Source organism: Bombus affinis, chromosome 16 (assembly GCF_024516045.1).
Source record: "Bombus affinis isolate iyBomAffi1 chromosome 16, iyBomAffi1.2, whole genome shotgun sequence".
Classification (NCBI taxonomy): Eukaryota; Metazoa; Arthropoda; class Insecta; order Hymenoptera; family Apidae; genus Bombus; species Bombus affinis.
Window position 1 is genome coordinate 4,989,331 of NC_066359.1, and position 23,467 is coordinate 5,012,797.

At 32.1% G+C, this 23,467-nt stretch overlaps 7 protein-coding genes and 1 long non-coding RNA gene across 12 annotated transcripts; 2 read left to right on the forward strand and 6 right to left on the reverse strand.

Moving 5' to 3' along the window:
* Positions 1-161: 161 nt before the first annotated feature.
* On the reverse strand, positions 162-1,075 carry LOC126925829 (uncharacterized). Its single transcript, XR_007714122.1, has 2 exons — positions 941-1,075; positions 162-276 (listed from the first exon to the last, which is right to left on the reverse strand). It is a non-coding gene; the product is annotated as an uncharacterized LOC126925829 (long non-coding RNA).
* A 60-nt stretch (positions 1,076-1,135) lies between these two features.
* LOC126925765 (leucine-rich repeat-containing protein 4-like) lies at positions 1,136-4,513 on the forward strand. Of its 2 annotated transcripts, none has more exons than XM_050741711.1 (4): positions 1,136-1,284; positions 1,410-1,504; positions 1,662-1,772; positions 2,200-4,513. In XM_050741711.1, the coding sequence occupies exons 1-4, from the start codon at positions 1,182-1,184 to the stop codon at positions 3,262-3,264; spliced, it is 1,374 nt and encodes a 457-aa protein (XP_050597668.1). In that variant the 5' UTR covers positions 1,136-1,181; the 3' UTR covers positions 3,265-4,513. The 2 variants fall into 2 exon arrangements, with proteins under 2 accessions (XP_050597668.1, XP_050597667.1); XM_050741710.1 differs by having other exon boundaries at positions 1,137-1,284; positions 1,362-1,504.
* Positions 4,514-5,032: 519 nt separating this feature from the next.
* LOC126925773 (NADH dehydrogenase [ubiquinone] 1 alpha subcomplex subunit 9, mitochondrial) lies at positions 5,033-7,715 on the reverse strand. Its single transcript, XM_050741725.1, has 7 exons — positions 7,070-7,715; positions 6,660-6,868; positions 6,301-6,594; positions 5,839-6,008; positions 5,620-5,745; positions 5,364-5,550; positions 5,033-5,279 (listed from the first exon to the last, which is right to left on the reverse strand). Exons 1-7 carry the CDS (start codon positions 7,113-7,115, stop codon positions 5,103-5,105), a joined length of 1,209 nt encoding a protein of 402 aa, XP_050597682.1. The 5' UTR covers positions 7,116-7,715; the 3' UTR covers positions 5,033-5,102.
* An 836-nt stretch (positions 7,716-8,551) lies between these two features.
* LOC126925756 (probable dolichyl pyrophosphate Glc1Man9GlcNAc2 alpha-1,3-glucosyltransferase) lies at positions 8,552-10,682 on the reverse strand. Of its 3 annotated transcripts, none has more exons than XM_050741693.1 (7): positions 10,449-10,682; positions 10,060-10,332; positions 9,812-9,980; positions 9,544-9,750; positions 9,248-9,487; positions 9,036-9,181; positions 8,552-8,969 (listed from the first exon to the last, which is right to left on the reverse strand). In XM_050741693.1, the coding sequence occupies exons 1-7, from the start codon at positions 10,595-10,597 to the stop codon at positions 8,570-8,572; spliced, it is 1,584 nt and encodes a 527-aa protein (XP_050597650.1). In that variant the 5' UTR covers positions 10,598-10,682; the 3' UTR covers positions 8,552-8,569. The 3 variants fall into 3 exon arrangements, with proteins under 3 accessions (XP_050597650.1, XP_050597649.1, XP_050597651.1); XM_050741692.1 differs by having other exon boundaries at positions 9,544-9,753; XM_050741694.1 differs by having other exon boundaries at positions 9,544-9,753; positions 10,060-10,321; positions 10,449-10,596.
* Positions 10,683-10,779: 97 nt separating this feature from the next.
* Positions 10,780-14,997, reverse strand: LOC126925746 (myotubularin-related protein 10-B). The gene is made up of 10 exons (XM_050741668.1): positions 14,621-14,997; positions 14,006-14,200; positions 13,757-13,912; positions 13,545-13,669; positions 13,314-13,466; positions 12,734-13,038; positions 12,516-12,662; positions 12,285-12,457; positions 12,047-12,217; positions 10,780-11,733 (listed from the first exon to the last, which is right to left on the reverse strand). The coding sequence occupies exons 1-10, from the start codon at positions 14,681-14,683 to the stop codon at positions 11,263-11,265; spliced, it is 1,959 nt and encodes a 652-aa protein (XP_050597625.1). The 5' UTR covers positions 14,684-14,997; the 3' UTR covers positions 10,780-11,262.
* A 116-nt stretch (positions 14,998-15,113) lies between these two features.
* On the reverse strand, positions 15,114-17,722 carry LOC126925766 (histone PARylation factor 1). Of its 2 annotated transcripts, none has more exons than XM_050741712.1 (6): positions 17,562-17,722; positions 17,093-17,256; positions 16,411-16,980; positions 16,188-16,348; positions 15,883-16,121; positions 15,114-15,811 (listed from the first exon to the last, which is right to left on the reverse strand). In XM_050741712.1, exons 2-6 carry the CDS (start codon positions 17,222-17,224, stop codon positions 15,501-15,503), a joined length of 1,413 nt encoding a protein of 470 aa, XP_050597669.1. In that variant the 5' UTR covers positions 17,225-17,256; positions 17,562-17,722; the 3' UTR covers positions 15,114-15,500. The 2 variants fall into 2 exon arrangements, with proteins under 2 accessions (XP_050597669.1, XP_050597670.1); XM_050741713.1 differs by having other exon boundaries at positions 16,188-16,336; positions 17,562-17,721.
* A 37-nt stretch (positions 17,723-17,759) lies between these two features.
* Positions 17,760-21,649, forward strand: LOC126925764 (alpha-1,3-mannosyl-glycoprotein 2-beta-N-acetylglucosaminyltransferase). Its single transcript, XM_050741708.1, has 11 exons — positions 17,760-18,009; positions 18,211-18,338; positions 18,395-18,500; positions 18,580-18,731; positions 18,801-19,031; positions 19,106-19,244; positions 19,320-19,548; positions 19,616-19,720; positions 19,786-19,876; positions 19,987-20,157; positions 20,567-21,649. Exons 2-11 carry the CDS (start codon positions 18,234-18,236, stop codon positions 20,678-20,680), a joined length of 1,443 nt encoding a protein of 480 aa, XP_050597665.1. The 5' UTR covers positions 17,760-18,009; positions 18,211-18,233; the 3' UTR covers positions 20,681-21,649.
* Positions 21,650-23,263, reverse strand: LOC126925812 (NADH dehydrogenase [ubiquinone] 1 alpha subcomplex subunit 8). The gene is made up of 4 exons (XM_050741811.1): positions 23,173-23,263; positions 22,882-23,080; positions 22,274-22,452; positions 21,650-22,066 (listed from the first exon to the last, which is right to left on the reverse strand). The coding sequence occupies exons 2-4, from the start codon at positions 23,008-23,010 to the stop codon at positions 21,850-21,852; spliced, it is 525 nt and encodes a 174-aa protein (XP_050597768.1). The 5' UTR covers positions 23,011-23,080; positions 23,173-23,263; the 3' UTR covers positions 21,650-21,849.
* Positions 23,264-23,467: the final 204 nt, after the last annotated feature.

Below are 23,467 nucleotides of genomic sequence, written 5' to 3' on the forward strand. Positions count from 1 at the left end.
AAAATGTAGATCAGAGAATAGAAACAAAATATTATATATATATAATTATAAATTAGCGATAAATATCTCGTTACTTAATTAACAATGAATAATTTAAAATATATTTAGTGAATATTTTTCTTGTTCAAAGGCAACGTTGAGACCAGTTTCACTTATCTTTGAAGAGATTTCACTCTTCGTGAAAACCCCTTCTTGATTGTCGTCGTGTCAGGAACAGTTCACCAATATCCCCGCAAGGAAAACTTTCAATCAAACGACGAGACAACCAGTCCTGAGCTGATGATAAAACAACCAACGAATTAACTTTGTATGGTAATTAAATGATACAACAAAATCTTTGCAGTAAGACACGCTATCAGTTACAAGTGAAAGGACAATTTAGTTTGATAAATTAGCGTTAACAAATTTGGAATTAGCTTGTTAATAAAATTTTCATAGTTATGTGAAAGTACTATTAAATGGTATAAAATTTGATATACTTGGTCTTAATCGATTAATATGTAAAGGCTTTAATGCATAGAATGATGGATATCGATATGGAGAATGATAGATAGATGAGTATCTTTTTGTAGCCACTGTAGAAAGAATCAGGAAGAGATGAGGAGAGTTAAGTACAAATAGAGAAGTAAGAGAGACTCAAGAAAGGAGAAAAAACTTTAGGACAAGAAGAGGCGAAACAAAGTAGGAGAAGGAGAGCCGGTGAGAGCTAGGAAGAGATAAGTAGAATCAGGAAAGGGTAGAGATACTGAGGAAGGGTTAAAATGAGTCAAGATTGGTCAAGATACCAAAAACTGTAGAAATGAATGGTAAAAGGTGCCAAGAGCCAAGAAAAGGTAAGGAGAACCAAAGAAAGGCAAAAAATCAGAAAAGGATAAGACTAATTAAAAAAAGACAAAAAGGGGCACAAAGAGGCAGGGTGAGTAGAAAGAAACGGAATTACATGACTACATCAACATCCTGGACCAGACGCCAAGATGATCAAAAGCCACAGACTGTGCCGGATTATCCTAGGTCAGTACGCTTGGTTCTGGTCATCCCGCGCTCCACAGTGTTCTGTACGTTTAATAAGTCTCATTCCAGGCTACGCGCACCAAGAGAATAATTATGGGCTTGCGCAGATCGTTCACCGGGGGTGGGGGTAGGTGGCTAAGGAGAAATAAAGCCTCGAGCCCAGGCGGTGAATGCGGCCACGGATTGCGAAATTTCCCCGGCCCGTTTCGTCCTCCCGGTTAATCGTAGGACCTCCATCCGAGTCAACCTGCTCTCTTGTCCTTCCTGTTTGCGGTAAGCTCTTTGATCTCGCGTCTCATTCATCAACGCGATGATTGAAATAATAAACCAGTGACGAATCGTAATTCCAGGATGTGTGTGTATTGAGATATTTTTTTCTGGGACTTGGTGTTTTTCAGGACACGTTGGAATATTGGCAGCTGCTCGCGACGTTTTCCTGGATGCTGAGGCATGCGCCCTAAAAACTCTGGAATTGATGTATTGCAGAGCGCAGGTACAAATGAGACAAATTTCGCGTGTGTGGATCGTATCCGCGCTTCCTATCCGTGATACGCGGACACTCGCATGCTCAAAAAAGAATTCTCTCGCTCCATTTCATCTAGGTATCTCTCATGTACCCCTGTTTGTACTTTCTCTCATGGCTTTTGTAGATCTGCATTTATTACCTGCTGTGGACAGCGACGCTTACCTTAGAACAGGAAACCAGTACCGCGAAAAATTGGGACTGCCCTGCAGAATGCATTTGCCTATCTCCGAAGCAGGTAATTATAGGATGCTTATAAGACAGGAAACAGCAATTTAATTGGATCTTTCCTAAAACACTAAAAATTCGTAACATAACAAGGTAAAGGAATCGAAGTTTAATTTGACATGGATTAAGAGCTCAATAGGAATTAGTTTTCCGTGTTTATCTGCAATTAATTAGGCTTCCGAAAGAGATATGCGTTACATAGAGTACCAGCCAATCGCATGCCACTCTACTCCATGTGCGGGCACAATGGTACAGTCTTTGAGGATTAGAAGGCAAAGCTTAGCTGAACATAGTCGTGTACGTAGGGATTCCAAGAGGAAAACAGGATTCCAGGAAATTAATTAGCCACCTTGAAATCAAACGCAGCATTAACATAGTTTACTACCAAAAAGTATACTTTTCTTTTTCAAAAAATAACGGACCAACAAATTTTACAGGTTCTCTGCAATACAGGTGGGTTAAAAGACATTCCTACCCAGCAGCTGCCACAAACAGTGGAGGAGCTCTCCCTGACAAAGAACAACTTCCCGGTAATAAAAGGCGACGCATTCGCCGGCTTGAGAGTGCTGCGAAAGCTGACGATGGATGGTAATAACATCTCAACCATACGTCCATTCGCATTCCGAGGATTGAGCAAGTTACGTGAACTCTCCATTCAACATACACCTCTACCATTCATCGAGAAATTCTCTTTCGCCGCTCTACAAAACGTATCATTATTGTTATTGGCGAACAACAAAATACGATACATCGAAGGCTACTCATTCGCCGGGACTTCCAATGTCCGTTTAATTCTATTGAGCAATAACCCGTTGCTCAGAATTCAAAGCCACGCGTTTTCAGGCTTGACGAACGTGGTTCGCCTGATATTCCCATCAGGAATAAGAACCATCGAGCCGGACGCATTCGATGGCCTCCAGTATATTGGTCTCCTAAAGTTGACCTACATGGACCTGTCTTCCCTTCAATCTTACACATTCCGTGGCTTGTCCTATGTACAATCGTTGAACATTCAGGAAAGCGATTTGGGCATCGTTGAGAAGGATGCCTTCACTGGGCTCACCCACGTTGATCGACTGAATATCGTAAATAACAAGATCGATCTGATCGAGAAATTGTTTCTACGATACGAGAACAATATAGATATGTTAAGATTCCATGGGAATCACGTATTGGAGGCGCCTCGACATGTCAAAGATATCAACCTGGAAGTGAATTCTATCAGCGCTATTGATAACCACTTTCCCTGCGACTGTCAGGCTCACAATGTACTGGACAGCGATTTTGTCAATGGCACTGTTAGCGAATTTCAGAAGAGAAATTATTGTATCTCGCCAATCGAATACAATGGGAAACACATGGACCTAGTAGACTTCGGATTAGTCGCCAGATGCTACGACAACGTCGTGCAGGACAACCTGGGCTCCGGTGTCGTTGGAATCTTCACTCTGCCAACCACTCTGTTCCTCATTCTTCTGTTCCCCATGAATTTATTCCAGTGAACCCAGGTCTGCTTCATAAGGGTTAGACAAGAGAATTTTCGAAAGTAACGTATACCAAACTTTTCCTATAATTCTTTCTCATTTAAATATTTATGTATTTATACACATAATAGATCGTTTCATATAATACAGATAACCTACAAACTGATACATTTTTTTGATCTTATTTCACATAAAACATCGAGATAGATCTACACCAGTTCCAGATCCGATAGAGGTTTAACTATCAATGCGGCTCCATTTCGTGAAGTCACTATCAAGAAACTTTTTCTATCGTTCGATTATTATAACTCGTACAATCTTAAGCATGCGACTATGAGCTTTAACTGACCCATGTAACTGGGCTGGCGAAACCGCATCTATTTGGATTTATTCCGTAAACTAAAAGTGATTCCGAGTAAGTGACTTGTTCACGTTTATCACGTCATATTATGTTAACCCTTTGTTTTATATGAGCTTTCTTTCAATTATTTTTAACTCATTCGAGGCCAAAATCTTATTAAAAGAGAATCTCCAAGAACTAGCAGGATCAGCTTTTGAACTTTCTACTAAATTCCTTTTTATCTCAGAGTTTAAGCCAATATTTATTTTAATTCTTACATAATTTTCCTACCATCTGATTTTTGTAGGAAATTATTTTGCTAGCATCTTCTTGAGACTGGTATCAAGACGCACAAGATGCGTCCGCCTCGAATGTGTTAATTATTCAAGAAATTTGATTGAATGCCTTAATATGGATAATATGTACTGCCACGACTTTTTAATGTACCTTTGAATGTATGAAGCAAAGAGTTAACAACCAGAGTTGAATAGATAATTTACGTCGATGATAATGAAAGTACATAGGGAGTAAGGATATAATAGGATGAACTTATGTAAGAAACCTTTGGTGAAAGAGTCAAGTTTTTCCGTAACCCAAGGAAATAAATAGCGCCACTCGTGTTTTGTCTTAGAAAAAGTTAACTCTCAGTGGAATTCTCAAAATATTTTACATTTGTCAGTATTTTTTATCATTTATTGAGTACCACATTTATTATTATTGAATTTGAGAAATTAGTTGAAAATATTTCGATTCTCTGAGAGTTAACTGATCATGTGAATTCTACATGTGCGTAGTCTTCCTTAGGTAAACAAACCGCTCTAATAAAAAGTTCGATTTTGTTATTTATACTTGAAAATAGTAATATGAAGTTTTTCAGGATAGTTTATCTTCAGATTTTTATTTATTTTTAATAAAAAATAAGATATATCTCGCGGCCTAAATTATTTCCTTTTACTGATTATAAATTAATATTATTATATTACGTACAAGAATAAGGACTATTTACAAATATTTCATTGTTTCACCGAAGTTTAAACTAAAAGTCTAAAACCGTGCTTTTAACTACGAAAAAAACGAAAAGAGAGAAACGTTTTTTCTCTTGTCATTTGTAATGTAAAATCTGCGTGGCCTTCGGTCAGCATAGTAACCGAGGACCAAACTAGCTTATATTTTTTACCAACATCAACCACATAACGTATAACAAAAAATAATAATATAAAATAATATAATATAATAAATAAAAAATAATCTGTAACCTTTTATTGTAGTTAGAGCGATCTGTCATTTAATAAATGATTAAAAAAAGATAAGCAGCAATTCTTATTGCATAGACTGACAGTAGTGACATATAATTTTTATACAGTGTGTACAAAAAAAATATTTTTACGCAAAAGTAATAACTCGAATTCAAATACTATACAGAAAATTATAACAATTATAACAATATAATTTTATATTAGTTCTTTATTTAAATTAGAACACTCGTTTTTTTCTATAAGCTCTAAATGTGAATGCTTTATTTTGGTACAGACTTCACTTCAGGACGGACAGTTACCTGTAATTCTTCAGCCTCAAGTCTGTTCATTACATATGGTTCAACTTCCCATGGTATTACTTTTTTAAAATCAACCGGTGTTATTCCTAAATCTTCCAAAGTTGGTAAATTTGGGTCTATCTTATCACTGGCATGATGCTAAGAAATTAACAAATATTCTACTTAGTTTTAATGGATACACTTATCGATAATTTAAGTTAATTACAAGTTTCGAATACTTACAAATTCCAATATTTCCCACGATAAATCTATAGTAGGATGTACTGGAGCAATCAATTCTGCAAATGTAGTTTTCAACCAAAAGTATGGGTTAATCTTCATCTCTGATACCAACATGTTGTTTCCGACGTATTTCATTTTGATCTCAAACATCATATTAACTAGATTGTTTAATTTGAACCTTTCTGAACTGAAACAAAGTATATTTTATATTTTTATACATATAAGCTTTATTTGCAATACTATATATATTACATACCCAACAAATTGGTAAGTTTTACCAGCAGTATCAGGATTCCTTATTATCGCCACAAGGCCTGAAATTACATCGTGAATGTACACTGGTTGCTTTTCAGTTTTTTCTCCTTTGTGCCACAATGGTATGCTATTGTAAAAGACGGATTTCATATTATTATAATATTATGGTTCATGTTATTATACATATATGTAGGTCATAAACAATTATAATTGAACATACTATTCGAAGGTCGTTCTATCTGCACTCATATAATGACTAACAAATTTATCCATGCGTCCATATATAACAGATGGTCGAACTATAGTAGCTTCTGGGAATTCTTCTCTCACTGCAAGTTCACCTCTCCATTTTGATTTTAACATCTTCGAACCATCTTGTATTATCATTGGCTTAAAAAAGAGAATAAAATCTACTATCATTAAAAATCATTATTTTAAATATAATTGATAAAAGTAATGATACAAAGTTAGAAGATCACATATCAAAATTAAATTTATATACATATATATCCAAGCCTTCTACAGAATAAATTGATAGTATTGAGAAGATAAGAGCTAAAAACTTCAATCTAAAATAATTCTAAAAATTGCATATAATCCTGAATATCACAGTATCATGCTTTAATTTATAACTTTGTTACATCTTATCTACCAACTCTATAGTTTAATTCAATTAACCTACTGTAGGTTTCTCTTCCGCATTTAAGCATGACATGTGGATGAAACGCTCCACATTGCATTTCTTGGCAAGTCTAGCCAATGTTCTTGCTCCTTCTACATGCACATCATCAAAACTGAAATTTGACGTCTCATAAGTTTGACCAATCAAATTAATAACAACATTGGAATATTTTATACTCCTGATTATTGATTCCTCATCTTTGAGATCAAATGGATGATAGTAGACTTGTCCAAGATCTCCACCTACTTTCAACTCTCTTATGTGATATGGATCACATCTATGTGGAAGAATGAGCTGTAAAAAAGCATTTAACGTAAAATATAAATTTTTTAAGTAAAAGATTCTTTTTATTCACTTGCCTGAGTTCCAGTTTTCCCTAGTCTAATACTTAAGGAATTTCCAATAAAACCACTACATCCAAATATTGTACAAACTGTACCATTGAAAGAGCTACGACCGCCAGTACCCCTTTTCAAATTGGCTATAGTAGGATTTTTAATAACCCTTGGTTGTGAAGAATAATCGTAGCTCTGTACTGCATAAGTGACAGGGCCCACATTTTGATTCTCTACGTGTCACAAGTTAAATCATTATTGCAACATAAGTATAATATAATTATGTATTATTACATAAGTATAATATAAGTTAATGATGCATTTACAATGTATGTAGATTCTGAAACAATGATTTTGTTCAAATTGCTAGCATGTTATCATTATTGAATTGTCATCGAAATAAAATAATAAACATGTGAAATTAACAAACTTACTTGTCACCCGTACGACTTTGGGAATCCAAGCCGCCATATTTATCATTTGTCGCGAATAGTGATGTACATAGATTCGGAAACGAACGTTACGCTTCCTATGTTAAGAGGAAGCAGTAGAAAGATCGCCAATGCAATATTAATAACATCAGCCCAAAAATGCTATCTAATAGGAAGGAACTTTAGCGGCAGACAATCGAACTATACGCATTTCTCCGGTGCTCTTGGTGGGCAACATGTACATATACATAGCTAGAGGGGAAATGTGCTTTCGCACTGGGGATCGGCAAAAGATAAGGGTCAAAGCAGAATTCTGGCGAAATATCAATTTTGGGAAATTCCTGGAATATGATATCACTTGTTGTGTAATTGCCAAAATTTGTGCATTTGTATCCTCGACCAATGGAGTTAAAATTCATTCAAAAATGAGGATCAAAATCTTATAAATGCTAGGCTCAGCGTCTCGCTACTCGTTTCTCATCTGTTTCAGAACCGATGCAGAGGAGTCATCTTTTTCCGCATAATATCGCTACGATCATATGCCTTTCCTTATTCTCCCAGTTAAAAACAACGAAAACACACATAATATGATTGCAGCGATATCGCGCGTACAAAAATCGGCTCATCTGCATCGAACATAAGCGTTTATTTTTGGCCCATTCCGTACAACCCTGTTCGAACTCACATTTCTCTTTCCGCCAAATATACGTATGTTTCTCTCACAAAAAACATCCAAGGAAGAAAATGTGTGTATAGTTCGGGCATTTGACCACTGGGGGGCGGTAATTCGTAGAGCGTATTTTTTATGCTCTTCCGCGATCTCCTTGCTCATCTCTGTCCAAAATAAAACTAATTTGTGTTTCATTTGGCATAAATGCAAAATTTAAAATAGAGTCCTGTCCTGTTAATGTAATTTGATTTTTTCCTATTAATATTATGTAATATTAAGTAAATGCGGAGGATGAATTAGAGCATGCAAGGAAAACTAAAGGAATGAAACTAAATTACAGAGGTTTCTTCGATCAGTCACTAATAATTTTGAGCGCAACATAATTGAAATAAATTTTTATATCATGCTGTTCATATGTAATATTTAATTAGTATCTCAATATTATTAGTATCAATATAAGTTACAATGTCATCTTACACAATTTAACACGAAGTACATAATATTTTTTCCCAATGCGATATATTTCGTATATATACAATTACATATCATAGATTATATATTATATTGAAAATTATATTTAATGTGAATTATTGTGTATTTCTCTAAATGTATTAAATAAACTAATTTCTTAAAAGGAATATGTACAAGCTAGTATTATATATTTCATACATGTGTATAACTTAAATTTATAACTAAGGCATATGTAACGTGAATATAATGTGTATAGTAAATGTAATGCAATGAATCTAATAAATGTAATAAAGAAGGATATAAACAAAGAGTATAAAACGAAAGGCATATAACAAAGGCATATGAAAACTTCATACTCAATTTTATTGTATTTTATCTTTATGATTATTAATTTTATTATATTGCAAAAACATATAGTAATAAACCACCCAAGAATAAGTTACTCCTATGGCGCAATATAATGAAGTAAGAGCTAGAGGCAAAAACGGTAATTTTTCACCAAATATTAATTTGTGTACAATGGTTTCATACACTGTTAATACCGGCAAATTAATCATATATATATATTCGTAAAAATAAAGAAAGTTTACATTGAACTTTCGAGAGAAAGCTAGAAAACCTGCACTCATAAATACCAAAAGTACCAAAATCTTTAATGGAGTTAAATTACTTGGATAAAGTAAGGGTAAAAGAGCAGTGTGTCCTGCACTGCTTAAAATTAGATAAATTCTAGCATCATTCTTATCAGTTGCTGCTAGTACACTAAAATATACATAAGAATTAATTGATTATGTTTAATTAATTTCATTTCCTTTTTCATTTACTTACCACAGTGGTATAATAGCAGTTAAAATAGCTTTCTCATGTACATGCCAACCAAACATGAAAGAACACAAAACACAGAGAACTAAACATCGTACAAACTGCTTTTTATTCATATACTCTTTTTTACATAATAAGCAGTATAATGCAGGCTGTAATATATGCAATACTTTTATTTATTAATAATATTATCAACAATTGAAAAGCTTATTACTCACCATCATAGTGAAAATAGTTAATAGAAATGTTACAATTGGCGTAGGAGTTGGTAGAACTAAAAATGATTGTTCTTGCACTAAACCACCAGTCATGACTGCTGATCTTGTAATTTTTAACCATCCTAATTGCTTTAAAATTAAAGATGCTATTTTATCTATACCTATATACAATGCCCAAGCATTTGCTGCCCAGTATGCATGTACTAAACCCCTTTTGAATGGAAAGAGTCTTGAAATTACCTAAAATAATCATAATTACTTAAGGAGAAAGAATATGATTTAACATTGTTATTTACCTGAGGCAACTGTAAGGCAAATGGGCCAAAAGAAATTATTAAAGTAATAATAACTATGCTTCCAAGCATATACAAACGTCTAAAGAATGAACCTCCATTCATGCAATATGATCTCAGTAGCCAGACTAGAAATGCTGGTGCCACGTACAAATAAATATGTTTTAAATTTAATAGCAAGGCAAACCACAGTGTTCCAAATAAGATAGCCTTCTAAAAAGTAAACTGCTTAGCCTTTATGTAGAAACAAAATGTTTCCTTATATATTTACCTGTTTATTTATTTTAGAAACATTTGCAATAGCAAGTAGAAGAATACCAAGTAAGAATCCATTGTATTGAAAATGTACATGATCCACTAGGAGTAATCCCATATTACATAAAGAAAAAACTATAAAGATCACATATTCATCAAAGGATGTACAAAATACTTTGCCAACTCTAGAGAGAATTTAAAGTATAGAATATATTTTAAATATTACTTTTTGAATGAAGAATGATAATAATGCATTAAACTTACTCTTTAACTCCATAAGCATATACTAAATCTAAAAATATAACAGTGCCTCTTTGGAAAAGGATAGTATTGGAGGATGCATAATTTAGATTTTCAACCTTAAGCATATTATGATCTATGAGTCTTGCTATATGACTCAGAAAGTATTCAAACCATGCAAATAATGGTGGGTAATCCAATGTCCATTGTGAATTGGCATTCATGTACCATTCTTTGAATGGCAAACTATGTGTCATGGCAAGCCAGTTGCGGTGAACTTCAAAATCTGTGGAATGACTAAAAATCAAATGATGCATATATGGTTACATTATGTGATCAAAGTATATACGGATAATAAAAAGTGATCAAAGAGGTATACAATTTATTTAAACACAAAAAAAAAAAAAACATACTATGTAGGCATTAGAAGTACTTTGAGGCACGAGACAAGTAGTAATACACGAAAAACAATTTTGTTTGCGTCCCATTCCTCCAACGTTGAATTCATTTTTTGCACCTTTTTCGGTGCAAAAACATTTTTATTACTCGAAATATCCATCATTAAAAAAAGCTTTACGTGGCATTTTTCTACTTCGACGAATTTAGCGGTTACTCAGTGTTGCCAACCATTGTTGATTTAATGTTCGCTTTATATAGTAATTTTTTTACATAAATAGAAATGAAATATAAGTAAAAAAAAGGAGATTTAATAATAGGGATAAAAAGAATTCATTAGACCATAGATAATTTTTTCTACAAAAAATAGTTCCATTGTTATTTAATTTATAACATCAGTATTATTAAATATCAATTTTCCATAATTTTGCTATTTTACAATGCAACTTACAATGTAGAAAAGAGAAATCTTCGTAATATTGAAAATGCAATTTCACGATACTTAATCCTTTAAGTACCAAATTAGGAAGAACTGAACCAAATGGATCGATAACAATTTACAAAATAAACACATTAGATTGTCATGTAAGTTATTTTTTCGCAAAATTCCGAACATATCTACAACATAAATACAAATGAAATTTATGACATAAATAAACAAGCAAATTATTTTTTTCGATCATAACTTGCTTGTAAACACTACGAAAATCTGGCACTGAAAGGATTAAGAGAATTTTCCCTAATACTCATGGCGATTCTCACGTAACTACAAAAGATGTTATCTGTTCCTTTTAACAAGTCAAGAAAACAAATGTTAGCGAGATATGTACATCAGTCGGTCGCAGTGATCAAGGACTGCGCTTCTAACAGGCTTTTTGTAGCAAGAATGGAGCTGTTCATGATTGGGGTGCTCACTATATTCCCAGATTTCTTATTTGAAAATGGATAGAAGCTATCGATATTCATCTGAACGGAGTAGCTGTTTGATTTACCAGTAGGCGATCCGCAATTACCATTTATGTTCATCTTCAACTGATTCACATCATTTCGTAGTAGCCTGGCATAAAGCTCAATATGATTCCGACCACCATTATGAATCTCCAGTGTTGGTATCCATCGAAAGTAACACTGAGTCCAAAGTTCTAGATTCGCGACATTGTACAGGGGTTTTATCACACATTTCTCCTTGGAGTCTGTCTCGCGGGGATTGTAAAGGGGATTATCAAATAACAAAATATCTTGGTCGCTGAATTGCTCTCTCCAATCCCACACACTTCTTAGAACAAGAGGTTTCTCTGGATCCTAAAAGACATTTATTTTTAAGATTAATAAGAAGTTACTTATACGCTTACACTCCTTGAGAATGTTAGATATTAAATATAAGATTAATATTTCTATATTCTGTCCAATGAGTTGAAAACATATAAATAAACCTAGTTTACTATGTAGGTAGTCATTATTAAATTATGAAGTTTGATGTTTTCTTGATTGATTGTTGATTTTGATCACATTTATTTATGTTTCCTAACTCAACTCTCTGAACAGAGTGTATACTAAATACTATATTAAATACCAAGATAGTATATTGAATGCTAAAAGATTTTAAATAAATTACCGTAGCTGCCGCAACTCGGTCTTTCTCGCAGTTAAAAATGAACGTGTCGAAAATGGAAACATGGGCAGCATCCCACAAAGTTGTCAGGTACGTTTCCGTGAACTCGAATTCCGCGGGAAATTGTTGACTCAATTGCCAGACACAGTCAAGGTATAAAAGAAGCAACGGAGACTATTGAGAAAAGAAAGAAAGAATAAAATTTGTTAATTTATAAACAATTAAAATCAGATTAATTTACCTTCTCTGAAGTCCTCTTAGAAATATGACCTAATCTATCACAGAATGGATGTCCACCTGCAACCCATTCTTTTTGCAAAAGAGACTGAAACCCATTTATGGTTCGAAAATAAGGATCAAGTAACAATTGAACTAAGCTCGATACAATACAACAAAGATCTGTGCCAGCACCTTCTAAAAAATTAATCTTATTGAAATAAAGATAAAGAAAAGAATTATATTACATTGTTACCTTGCAAAATAACAGAGAATCCTAAATGAAGGTGCTCACAGGCCTCAACAGCTTTTTGTAAACAGTATGATACATGCTTTAACCATTTTGTGTTCTCTACTAACGAATAAAAATTATTATCCTGTAACCAAAACTGCCTAATGTTTTCTGAAATAGATAATAAATATTTACAATACTTATTGTAGAATTCACGGTTTCAATAAATAAATTGAATTTACCTGGAGAGCACAGGTTGACAAATTTTGAAAAAGCTAATGCTATTAACTTCACGCTAATACCTTTATTTAGCTCTAAAACGATTGGTGGCATTTTTTGTGGATGACTTTTACGAACGTTCTCGAACATAATGTTTTCTTGTATTCTATTGGTAGCTAACGGCGAAAGTTCGGACATTTTTACTAATGCTGCACCACGCTCATTCGACCAAGACCAAATTGGTGGACGGTTACCTTGAAAGCGCTTAGCTGCGTCTATTAGCTGACCATCGGTAATCGATGCCGGTATAATTATATATCGAGACAAACTATAAAAAAGTTTACATTACTGTGAATTGTTCAACGCACGATAGAATATTTAATAATTAAACTACGGATTTTTATGCAAATATTTTTGAGAATACAATAAAAACAGTAGAATCTCGGCAGAAAATTGTTTTACCTACCAAGTATTATAAAAAGCACTGTACTTCGGATATTTTTTTATTTTGTCATATTATGAGCATTTTATGCGTTTTTGCACTTTCATATTTCCTATAAATGCATAAAACTCCGCAATCTGTTAATGATCAATTGTATTTACCTACGACAAAGCTTGAAGTCTATATTAACGGTAGATAGTCTCCAAAATTTTCTGAGTTTTTCATTGCGTATGGTGCGTTCCAATTCGTTATGCCAATCCGAAATATCCCGAAACAAACGAACAGCTTTGTCAAGACTACTATAATAAGCTTCTCTGAAATCAAACGAGAGAAAAATAAATCATTTTGTAGTTTTAAAACCGCAGTTTGAAATATTTATCTGAAAAACTAACTGATAATCATAACCAAATAACAACTGGTGTCTGCTAGGGAAAGCATGATGTAATAATGCTTGCAAAAGATTCTTCCCATCTCCGATAGGTGAAAATTTGAAAGAAAAGGACCACGTACGTAAATTCTAAAACCCATAACGTATTTTTCGATTAAAATGTGGAACGCGTAACAGATAATACATCGTTCATAACAATACATGGAAAACAATTACTTTACAAATAATAAATATCCCTTTTACTTTAGATGGTACAATATTTCCGGGAATCAATTTTCTTTTCTTATCTCCTACAGTTACATAAATATCTTCTATGTTTGTTAAACATGTGTCCATATACCCATAAAGATGATTTTGTTGACGAGCCACGTCCTGCAAGTAAAATACATCTTAACAACTTTTAACAAGAAAACCACAATTATGTTGATACATTTAGGCTTTGTAAACTTCCCAAAATTGACTTACTTCTCCATTTGTCTCATCAGTCGTAACAAAACTAAGTTTGAAATTTGTAACAGATAGAATGCCAGATGTTCCTTGATTTAAATCACTAACGGGTGAGAACATAAGGACATTTTGTGCTTTGGTGATGAAGATTTCACCTGGTAACAACTTAATATTGTTCTCGGATACAGAATTACGTCGACTAGAACCTAGTGGCTGCACATAATTCATGAAAACATTGTTAAATTCAATAAAAAATTAAGTAAATACGTTTTTTAATATATATTAAGTCACTGAGAAAATTCATAGATTATGCTCCTAGAAAAGTAGAAAACATCCTGTATATTTTCAGCAGTCTTGGGCACTGTTTCTTTGAAATGAAAATAGCACATAAAAATAATAATAATTACTCTAAATAAGATAACAAATAGTAAAATAATTTATTTTTCAAATATGTTGTTATTTGAATAAAATCATCTAAGATAATGTAACAAAACAAATAATAAATAAAATAGAAATTATATTTCAATAGCTATTTGTATAAAAGTTTATTGTAACAATGTCCAGCCCCGATTTCCAATATCCGAAATAGAGGTTATGTCTGAATGTTTACATAAAATTGTATCTGACAATTACCTGCATCTCGTGTTCCTCCAGTCCAACATAACTTATGAAATTATTGCAACTTTTGCTTTCCATCGCAAACGTTTGAACGATTGCTGTTGATTGATGAGAACTAAAACCATAGAAATGAAAAATTCGCTTGGTGCACGATTCCTGCTTTTTTATTAGTTTCCCCTTAATTCCATTCTCGTTTGATCGTGCGAATTATCATTGTAAATTGAATGCGGGGCATTGTTACGTTTATACAGAGAGATTCACTTCTTGACCCGAAACAAAATCATGATAGAATCTCCCGTTTCAACCATCCTGAATAATTCTTTCTACGGTTTCCTCTTCGTCCGTCGCTTTCGCGTTCGTTCATTGCTATAGTCTTTCAGCCTGTATTTGTCACTGTCACCGTGCATACAATTTTGCATCGTGTAACACGGACGTTCGTTATCTGTTCAAATTTTATTTAGGATAATATATACTTTACAAATTGAATTAGAGCTAAATGAAGAATGAATAATGAAAGAATAAATATTTATTGATTAAAAACATATTTTAAGTATAAAAAAATAATTACAATTCGTTCTTTATTTACAGTGGCTACAAAGTATTCATACATACTCTTATACTCCAATGAAATGTTGTTTTATGAGGTTTAACATTTCATTTTAAATTTCTGTAGCTAATACTAAATGAAGCTATGAATGAAACTATTATCATGAAAGTACTACTAGATGATACTAAATCTAATTAATTAGTATATAGATACTATAATAAATACAATGGTGTACAAATATTTTCTTTAATCACTGTGCTTTTAAGATTCACTCTTGTTTACTCTTCAACTGCTATACGGCAAAGACTTGTTTTATTTTTACGGTTATTGACAATTATAATCTATAACTTAATCAAATTGAATAACACTCAGATCCAAGCTCCTCCTCCTGTTTCTTAAATGGGCTGTAACAATTTCCAGGAATTGCGATCTTTGTAGGAGATTATAGGCAAGGGATAGTAAATTTAACACTTTAGTTTGAACGGAAAAAACACCGCTAGAAAATAAATCGTGGCCTAACTCTAGAACTGTGCCGAAATCACATTCATCGGCTGCGATCGTTGCTAATCGTATCACCTCATCCAATTTAGACATTGGGATCTTCCTCGCCTCCAGTGCCGGAGCATCTTCTATTTGTTTTAACAATTTTTGTAGCTCGCCTATAGTACAAATAATCATTATGAATTATATATTATGAATTTATTTAATTTCTTAATATATAGTTACTTACTATTACTAACAGCCAAGTTTCTGTATCCTAATTGAGTTTTCTTATCGTACGGCACCACAATGCCAGCTTTGTGAAAAGTTCTTGCAACAGTTTCTCTCTCTCTGGCTTGCATATTTTCTGCTCTTTTTTCTAAAGTTATATTTCTTTCCTTCGCAAAGCTCTTTAACTTTTGACGCAATTGTGCTATAGGAGTCTTCTCAAATGGAGTAGCTAACTTCAATTTTTCTTCAAAATGTACACTATGTAATGTAAAATGAAAGTTACAAGTATATTTTAATAAATTTACAAATACTCTTACTACTTACTCCAGTGTACCAAATATATTTTCTGCAACAGGATCGATTATACAATTCACAGCTGCTTTGTTCTTTGCCACAAATACAGGCTTTCCAAAGACATCATCCCTCCAATAACCAAAATGCAAACCATCCTTGGTATTGCTTTTGATAACTGTCTGTAATGAAAACTTCATAATTATTTAATCAGTATTATGTGATTATAAAATATTGTAAATTATAATTCTTTTACTTGAAATTCTGGCGGATCGTAATAATACCTCCAATGCCTTAACAGAGCTTCTTTATTCTCAACTTTAGCATTTATAAATCCTTTTCCAAATACATCATAAGGACCAACTAGTTGCAAATGAACAATTTTCAATGCATTCAAGGGATCCCTTTCACAAATGCTCTTACAGAACTCATAAAGCTGAAAGAAATCTTCTGGCATTTCTATAAAAAATAAGTGAGAAATGATTTCTTTTGCAGTTGATGGAAGTATTTCACCATTTTTTAAATATCTTCCATTTTCAATATCACCACCATGTAACAATGATGCAATGGTGATTAAATTATTTGAATTTTCCACAGATTCTGTATTATTTGAATCTTCCGATTTTGCAATAACTTCACAAGATGTATCATCATCTTCAATAATATTATTCCCTATGTTAGTTACAGCATTATACAAATCTTTATCAGTCATTTCATCATTTGTTTTCTGTATTTTCTTCTGTGGAGAAATGCTTGATACTTGATCATTAGCTTCATGTTTCCTTTTGTTATTTATCATTTTTCGTTTTGTAATTTTTCCCTTTTTCTATACATTTTTAAATAAAAATTTATATAAAAAATTAATTTATAACATAACCAATATAATGAAATGCAATACTTTTATATGAAACAGAAATAGAATAATTTAAAATTCATACCATTTCTTTCGCAGGAGGATGTTTATATTTCTGATGATGAATTGCATTTTTTTGGTAACATTTAGCTCCATATTGACAGGGAATTCGTGTATCTTCTTTATAAGCTTTAAATTCTTTTTCTTTGTCAGACATCTTCTTTTTCGGTTAAATTTGGCGCAAAAAAACTGAAAGAAAAAATTGTATATGTCGAAATTTCATAAATAAATAGAAGATTAAGTTAATTAAATTTATTGCATGAATTTCATTAAATATCCTTTTACTTATATTTATTATTCTATTTAAATATAAATATTGTTTCTTTTATCTTCCATATATTTGAAATATTAAACATAAAACTGTGTGTAAATCACACAAAAGCTGTGTGTATGAAATTAAATACATATAATTCTCTTTATAGGTTATACAATTCTCTTTAAATTACATCGACATATAATATCATTTAAATGTATCAAAATAAGAAAGAGCTTACGGTACTTCAGATAAAAGATTAGATCAAGGTTATCACACTTGTTATTTAAAATCGTGAAATATACTTTCGAAAATGAAATTCTTAATTTTGATAGGTTATTTGGGGACACCACAACGAACATCTACGTGGCTCCATCGCACGGTTGAAATCTAGATTTCTTGATAATTTTCCCAAGGGAAAGCGATAGTTTTCGTCCTAAAGAAATTTTCTCCGCGTCTGCCGCGTAACTCAACAATGGAGTTTATAACACGGTGTCAGTGCATTAGATTTTCAGATTTTATTTAAGATTTTATCTAGAAGACGGCAAACTTGCTAAACGTATTCATTTACTTAAAAAATTCGTCGATTGTCAGATAATAAGATTGTGAGACACTTGTTTCTCACCCACGAGAAAATGCTCCTTCTCGTATAACGATACTCGATAAGTGGTTACGTGGGTATCATAATGGTAAGTAATTTACTACGTTAAAGTCATTTATGAAAGAAATTTCCTTATTGATTATCATCGATAATGCATTTTTACATAACAATATTCCTGCAAAAATTTCTATATACATCAATAACAATTCATCAATAACTCTATCAATGAGGATAATTTAATAGTATTTGATGTATTTTGAAAATATTTATAGTATATTTCATATTTCAGATGAGGTGACACCTGGTCCTGCCATGCGGAACAGGTTAGTCACTGTTATTTTCGGCTCTCTTGTTCTGTGGGGCTTCATCACATATTTTTTGATTTCTGATGAACCAGTGAATAGAGAACGAGATACGGTAAGCCAATGAATTGACATTTGGATCTTGTGATTAAGCGATAATTTTATCTTTAGGCTAGAGTATCAAATCAGATTAGTAAATTGGAAAGGGGAATAAAGCAAGAAATAGCATTGAATCAGGAACTCCTTGAGGATATCAAAGAAGATAAGCAACGTAAAAGTATGTTGATGGTTCAGATAATGTTAAATTTCACTTGAAAATATGATGTCTTAATTTGTCTTTCTTTTATTTGAAATAGAAAAAGTAGATATTGTAAATACAAATGCAGATGAGAAACAAAAGGATATAAATCATGTCAATGAAGACAAGCTTCTCTTTGAAAAGGAGGAAAAGGATATCAATAATAATGATAAAAATGCACAGCAATTGCAAATAGAGCCTATGTATTCAGTAAGTATTGTAATACATTTATCGCAATTGAGCTTCAATAATATAATTCCATGTGCTTCTCTTTAACAGAGTGAAGCCTCTTATAATGTTCCTATGAAGGGAAAGCTACCAAATGGATCTCCGATATTAGCAATTTTGGTGTTTTCTTGTAATCGCATTACTGTACAGAGGTGTCTCGATCAGTTGATCAAATACAGGCCCAGCATAGAACAATTTCCAATTATTGTCTCGGAAGATTGTCAACATCGACAAACTGCTGATGTTATCGCCAGATATGGAAATCAAATTATGCACATACAAGTAGTCCATAATATTAATCTTTCTTTCTAGTGTATGGGATGACCTTAACAGCATAAATATAAGATATTTTCCAGCAACCCGATCAATCGGATATTGAAGTACCTCCGAAAGAGAAGAAATTCAAAGGGTATTTCAAAATCGCACGCCATTATGGATGGGCTCTTAATTATGTATTCTTTCAACTTAGATATGATACTGTGATAATAGTTGAAGGTAATTTATTTCGTATTTATAATTATATCTTAATTGTATTAAGTTACTTTGTTAAAATTCAATTACTTTATTTAGATGATTTGGACATAGCCCCAGATTTTTTTGAGTATTTTTTGGGCACATATCCTCTATTAGTATCTGATAATTCTCTGTGGTGTGTGTCCGCATGGAATGATAATGGTAAAGCTGGTTTGGTCGACGACAATGCAGCAGATGTATTATATAGAACAGACTTTTTCCCTGGATTAGGCTGGATGTTAACGCGTCAATTATGGACTGAACTTTCACCGAAATGGCCGAAATCGTAAGTAGGAATTTTATTTAAAAAACTTTTATTTAAAATCGATAGACTGATTGATTTATTTTAATAGATATTGGGATGATTGGATAAGACAACCTGAACAACGTCGAAATAGAGCCTGTATTCGACCAGAAATATCTAGAACTAGAACGTTTGGCAAGACGGGAGTGAGCAAGTATGTACTTAAATTAATAGGAACATATTCTGTTAATTTAAATTTAATCTGTATGTTATTTGCAGTGGCATGTTCTATGAAAGGCATTTAAAGTATATCAAGCTGAACACTGAATTTGTGCATTTTACAAAAATGAACTTAACTTACTTACTAAAAGTAAGAAAAAGTAAATTTTAATAGTGTTTAATAATAGCTTAATTCTAATATTGTGTAAGGTATATAAAATTAAAAAGAAAATTTATCTTTATTTTAAATAAATCTTTCAGGACAATTATGATATAAATTTCGTCAATGAAGTGTACCATTCAACGGTAGTGAGTTTTTCTGAATTGAAAACTGGAAAAGTTGTGGCACCTGGCGCTGTACGAATTCCTTATTATTCTAGACAAGCGTACAAAAACACTGCCAAGCAATTTGGATTAATGGATGATTTCAGGGTACTACCCAATTCTTAAATTATGAAATAGATTGTAGTATTGTTCGTAATATAGCATGATAATTAAACTGCGAATATTTATGAAGATTCATATTTTTATAAATATAGTTAAAAAGTTGGAATCTAAGTGGGAAATTATTGTTGCTACTAAATATATAAAATACTCAAAGTACATTATATTCTTTAAAGAGAAATGCTTTGAGCATTTTATGTATTATTATATTATATTCTCTATTAGGAGAGAATATTATACTTTCGGTATTTTATATATTTTTGCATATTACGTGCATTCTGTACATTGTTGCAGTTTTATATTCCTCATAAATGCATAAAAATTCGTAGTTTAGTGATAATAAAATGACTCATGTATTAATGTTTACAATGGATTTGATATTCATAATTTTATGTAGAGTGGTGTACCAAGGACTGGCTATCGTGGAGTGGTCACGTTCTATTACAAGGGACGACGAGTACATTTAGCGCCCAGTGCAAACTGGAATGGTTATGACACAACATGGAGCTAACAAAAGATTCGATATTACATCCCCTTTTTAGACTTAAACGACTAATTGCTTCCATAAGATCGTTCGTTGAAATCGAATGAATATTTTAACTACATTGAAAACACACATGACACACGAAGGTTTATTAGTTATAAGTGTTGCCAGTCGAATTTGTGTCAACGAATTCATCAAGGATTAACGGCTGCTTGTAATTTTTCTTGTAGAAAATTCCTCAGCGAAATTTGGGTAAATATTGTTACGTAATAAGAGATTTGCATAGTGCCTCAAAACTCATACCCACCGTTTGTACACAAAGTGCAATGTAGATCATGGTATACGGGAAGTCTACTTCGAGTATAAACGTAAAAGTGAAAATAGCGTTCCAGAATATCATGTCTATGGAGTATTGTATACCGAATTGTAAAACGACTGATAAAAAAGATTTGGATTATTCGTGTAATTTGGCTTTACTTGTATTAATTCGCTTCCATTTTTTTCTTTCGTTTTATCTAGTCTAACTATAAATGGGATAATTCGTTTGAATAGATTTATAATTTCTATTCTCTTCCAGTAATATTTTAAGGTTTCTGAACATTTATGTAATTCAGTGGGATTTCCTATTCCACCTATTTGAAAATCATTATTATATAGATCCGTGTTGCACGAATAACCTAAAGTCTTTTTATTGTGTACATAATGTTTATATTATATCAGGTGTATATAATTTGAAAAGAAACCAATGTTTCAGCTGAATTCATTCTTGTTGCTTACTTCCGGGACGCGTAAAGAATTTTGTATGTTACTATTAAGTAATAATTGAAAAGTCAAGAAGGTATGACTTCATTGAATTATTTCCGGCATTATTTTAAAAGATTTCAGTGAAGCATATACAAATGTAAAATAAATAAATTCCGTATTTTAATTTGTTTATCGTATAATGACAAGCAAATGTTCTATTAATAATAAAAAGATCATATGCAAGCACTGATATTGATGTTTACTTTTATCTTTTTATTTCATTAAATATGTTTGATTCATAATTTAATTCATTTTCGATGCATGCATGTTGCTTGCAAGCATTTATTCACAATCTTATACAGAGCAAATACAAGCCAATTATATGACAATATTCATTCTCTTAAACTTGTAGTGTATTTAGACTACAAAACTTGCAATTATACTAAATAATATTACATATTGAAACCACCACGTCCACTGTACTTTGGAGGGGGATACGGTGGAGTAGGTAGCTGAGGCACTGCATCTGGAAATCCTCGTTCTTCTTGTGGTGGTTTTGGTCTTGGTGAATCATGTACTTTTGCTTCGCAAAAATATCCAAAAGGTGGTCGTTCTAATTTTAAGTTTTTTACCATACAATCATCAAATACCTGTCTGGTTTTACTGCAACTAATAATTATTAAATTATGTTACAACTTGGTAAAAACAAATTTATCTTTTCATATTGTAAATCATTTCTTTTTATCTTTCTCTTCTTTGAAATATTATAGTAATCAAAATTGTAAATATTCATCGTAAAATTTTTTGGTCAACGGAGGATAACAAATTTTTTATATTTACATACTGTACAAAAATTTGTATCTTAATTTTACGTACTATTCATCATCGGTTGCCGTTGAAGATGTGTTTATAACACAATCCACGTGTGCTTGGAATTCGCTTCCACAATGTTTCTTAATGTCCTGGAATCCTTCTATCGCACACTTGGTTACTTCTTTGCCTTCTTTCAGACATTTACGAGGATCTTTCAATTCGTATCTACATAGCATAAATTCCTAAAATGAGGATGTTACTTCAATTAAAAATTTATTGATTCGCAACTCATATATTTATAATTAGACTGCAGATTTTTATAGGAAATGTAAAGCTGCAAAAATCTACACAACACATATAACATGCAAACATATATAAAACATTCAAAGTAAAATATTTATTACAATATTTAGTACATGAAACTTTCTGTTTAGGTTCCACTTCTTTAGTTATGTTCATAAAATTATAAAAATGCATAAAAATCCACAGTTTATCCATAATAAATGATTTATCATACATTGGAAATTGGGAGTAACAATTGTTATTAATTTGCATAAACTTCATTAAGATTATATAACTTCGAAGGCACTTCGAATCGCACAACTTTGTGCGATTAATATCAAACGATATTGTACTTTATAATAAATGAAAGGGAAAAAAGAAACACGTACATTATTAAACCATTCGCATCTTTTTGCAAGAAAGACAGCAGCGGCAGCAATATAAGGCCAACTGATATTTAATTCTTGTGTATTTAACTCTTCGTCCGAAGGGAGCTTGAAACTCTTCGAATTAGTCATACTGTATTCTACTGGATCACAGTATAATAACGAGATAAATGCCGTGTTTCATGAATTAATTGATGGCAATCTTAAAAACAACAATTACAAATTCATTTCAACATATTGGTTCATTGATTCATTGATGTAAAAATACAATAGATATTACTACGTAGATATTACTTAACTACTGCGTTTTCGAAGGCGGATCTGGGTGCCCTCCTCTTAATATTTAATTTTTGTTGATGTGAGTAATGGCGGTGTATTCAAAAACCTAAAAGTTAAAAATATATTATTAATCCTTTAAAGTATTTGAAGAACAGTGAAAAAAAACCCTTTATAAACATTGACTAATATTTCAAACATATACATTTTTCTTTGAGTTACCAGCGACCATACAGTGTCAGAAATGCGTTATTTTAAGGTTAGAAAAAATTATCTCTACCTAACAATGATTCTCGCGCTACTGTGTGTGCTA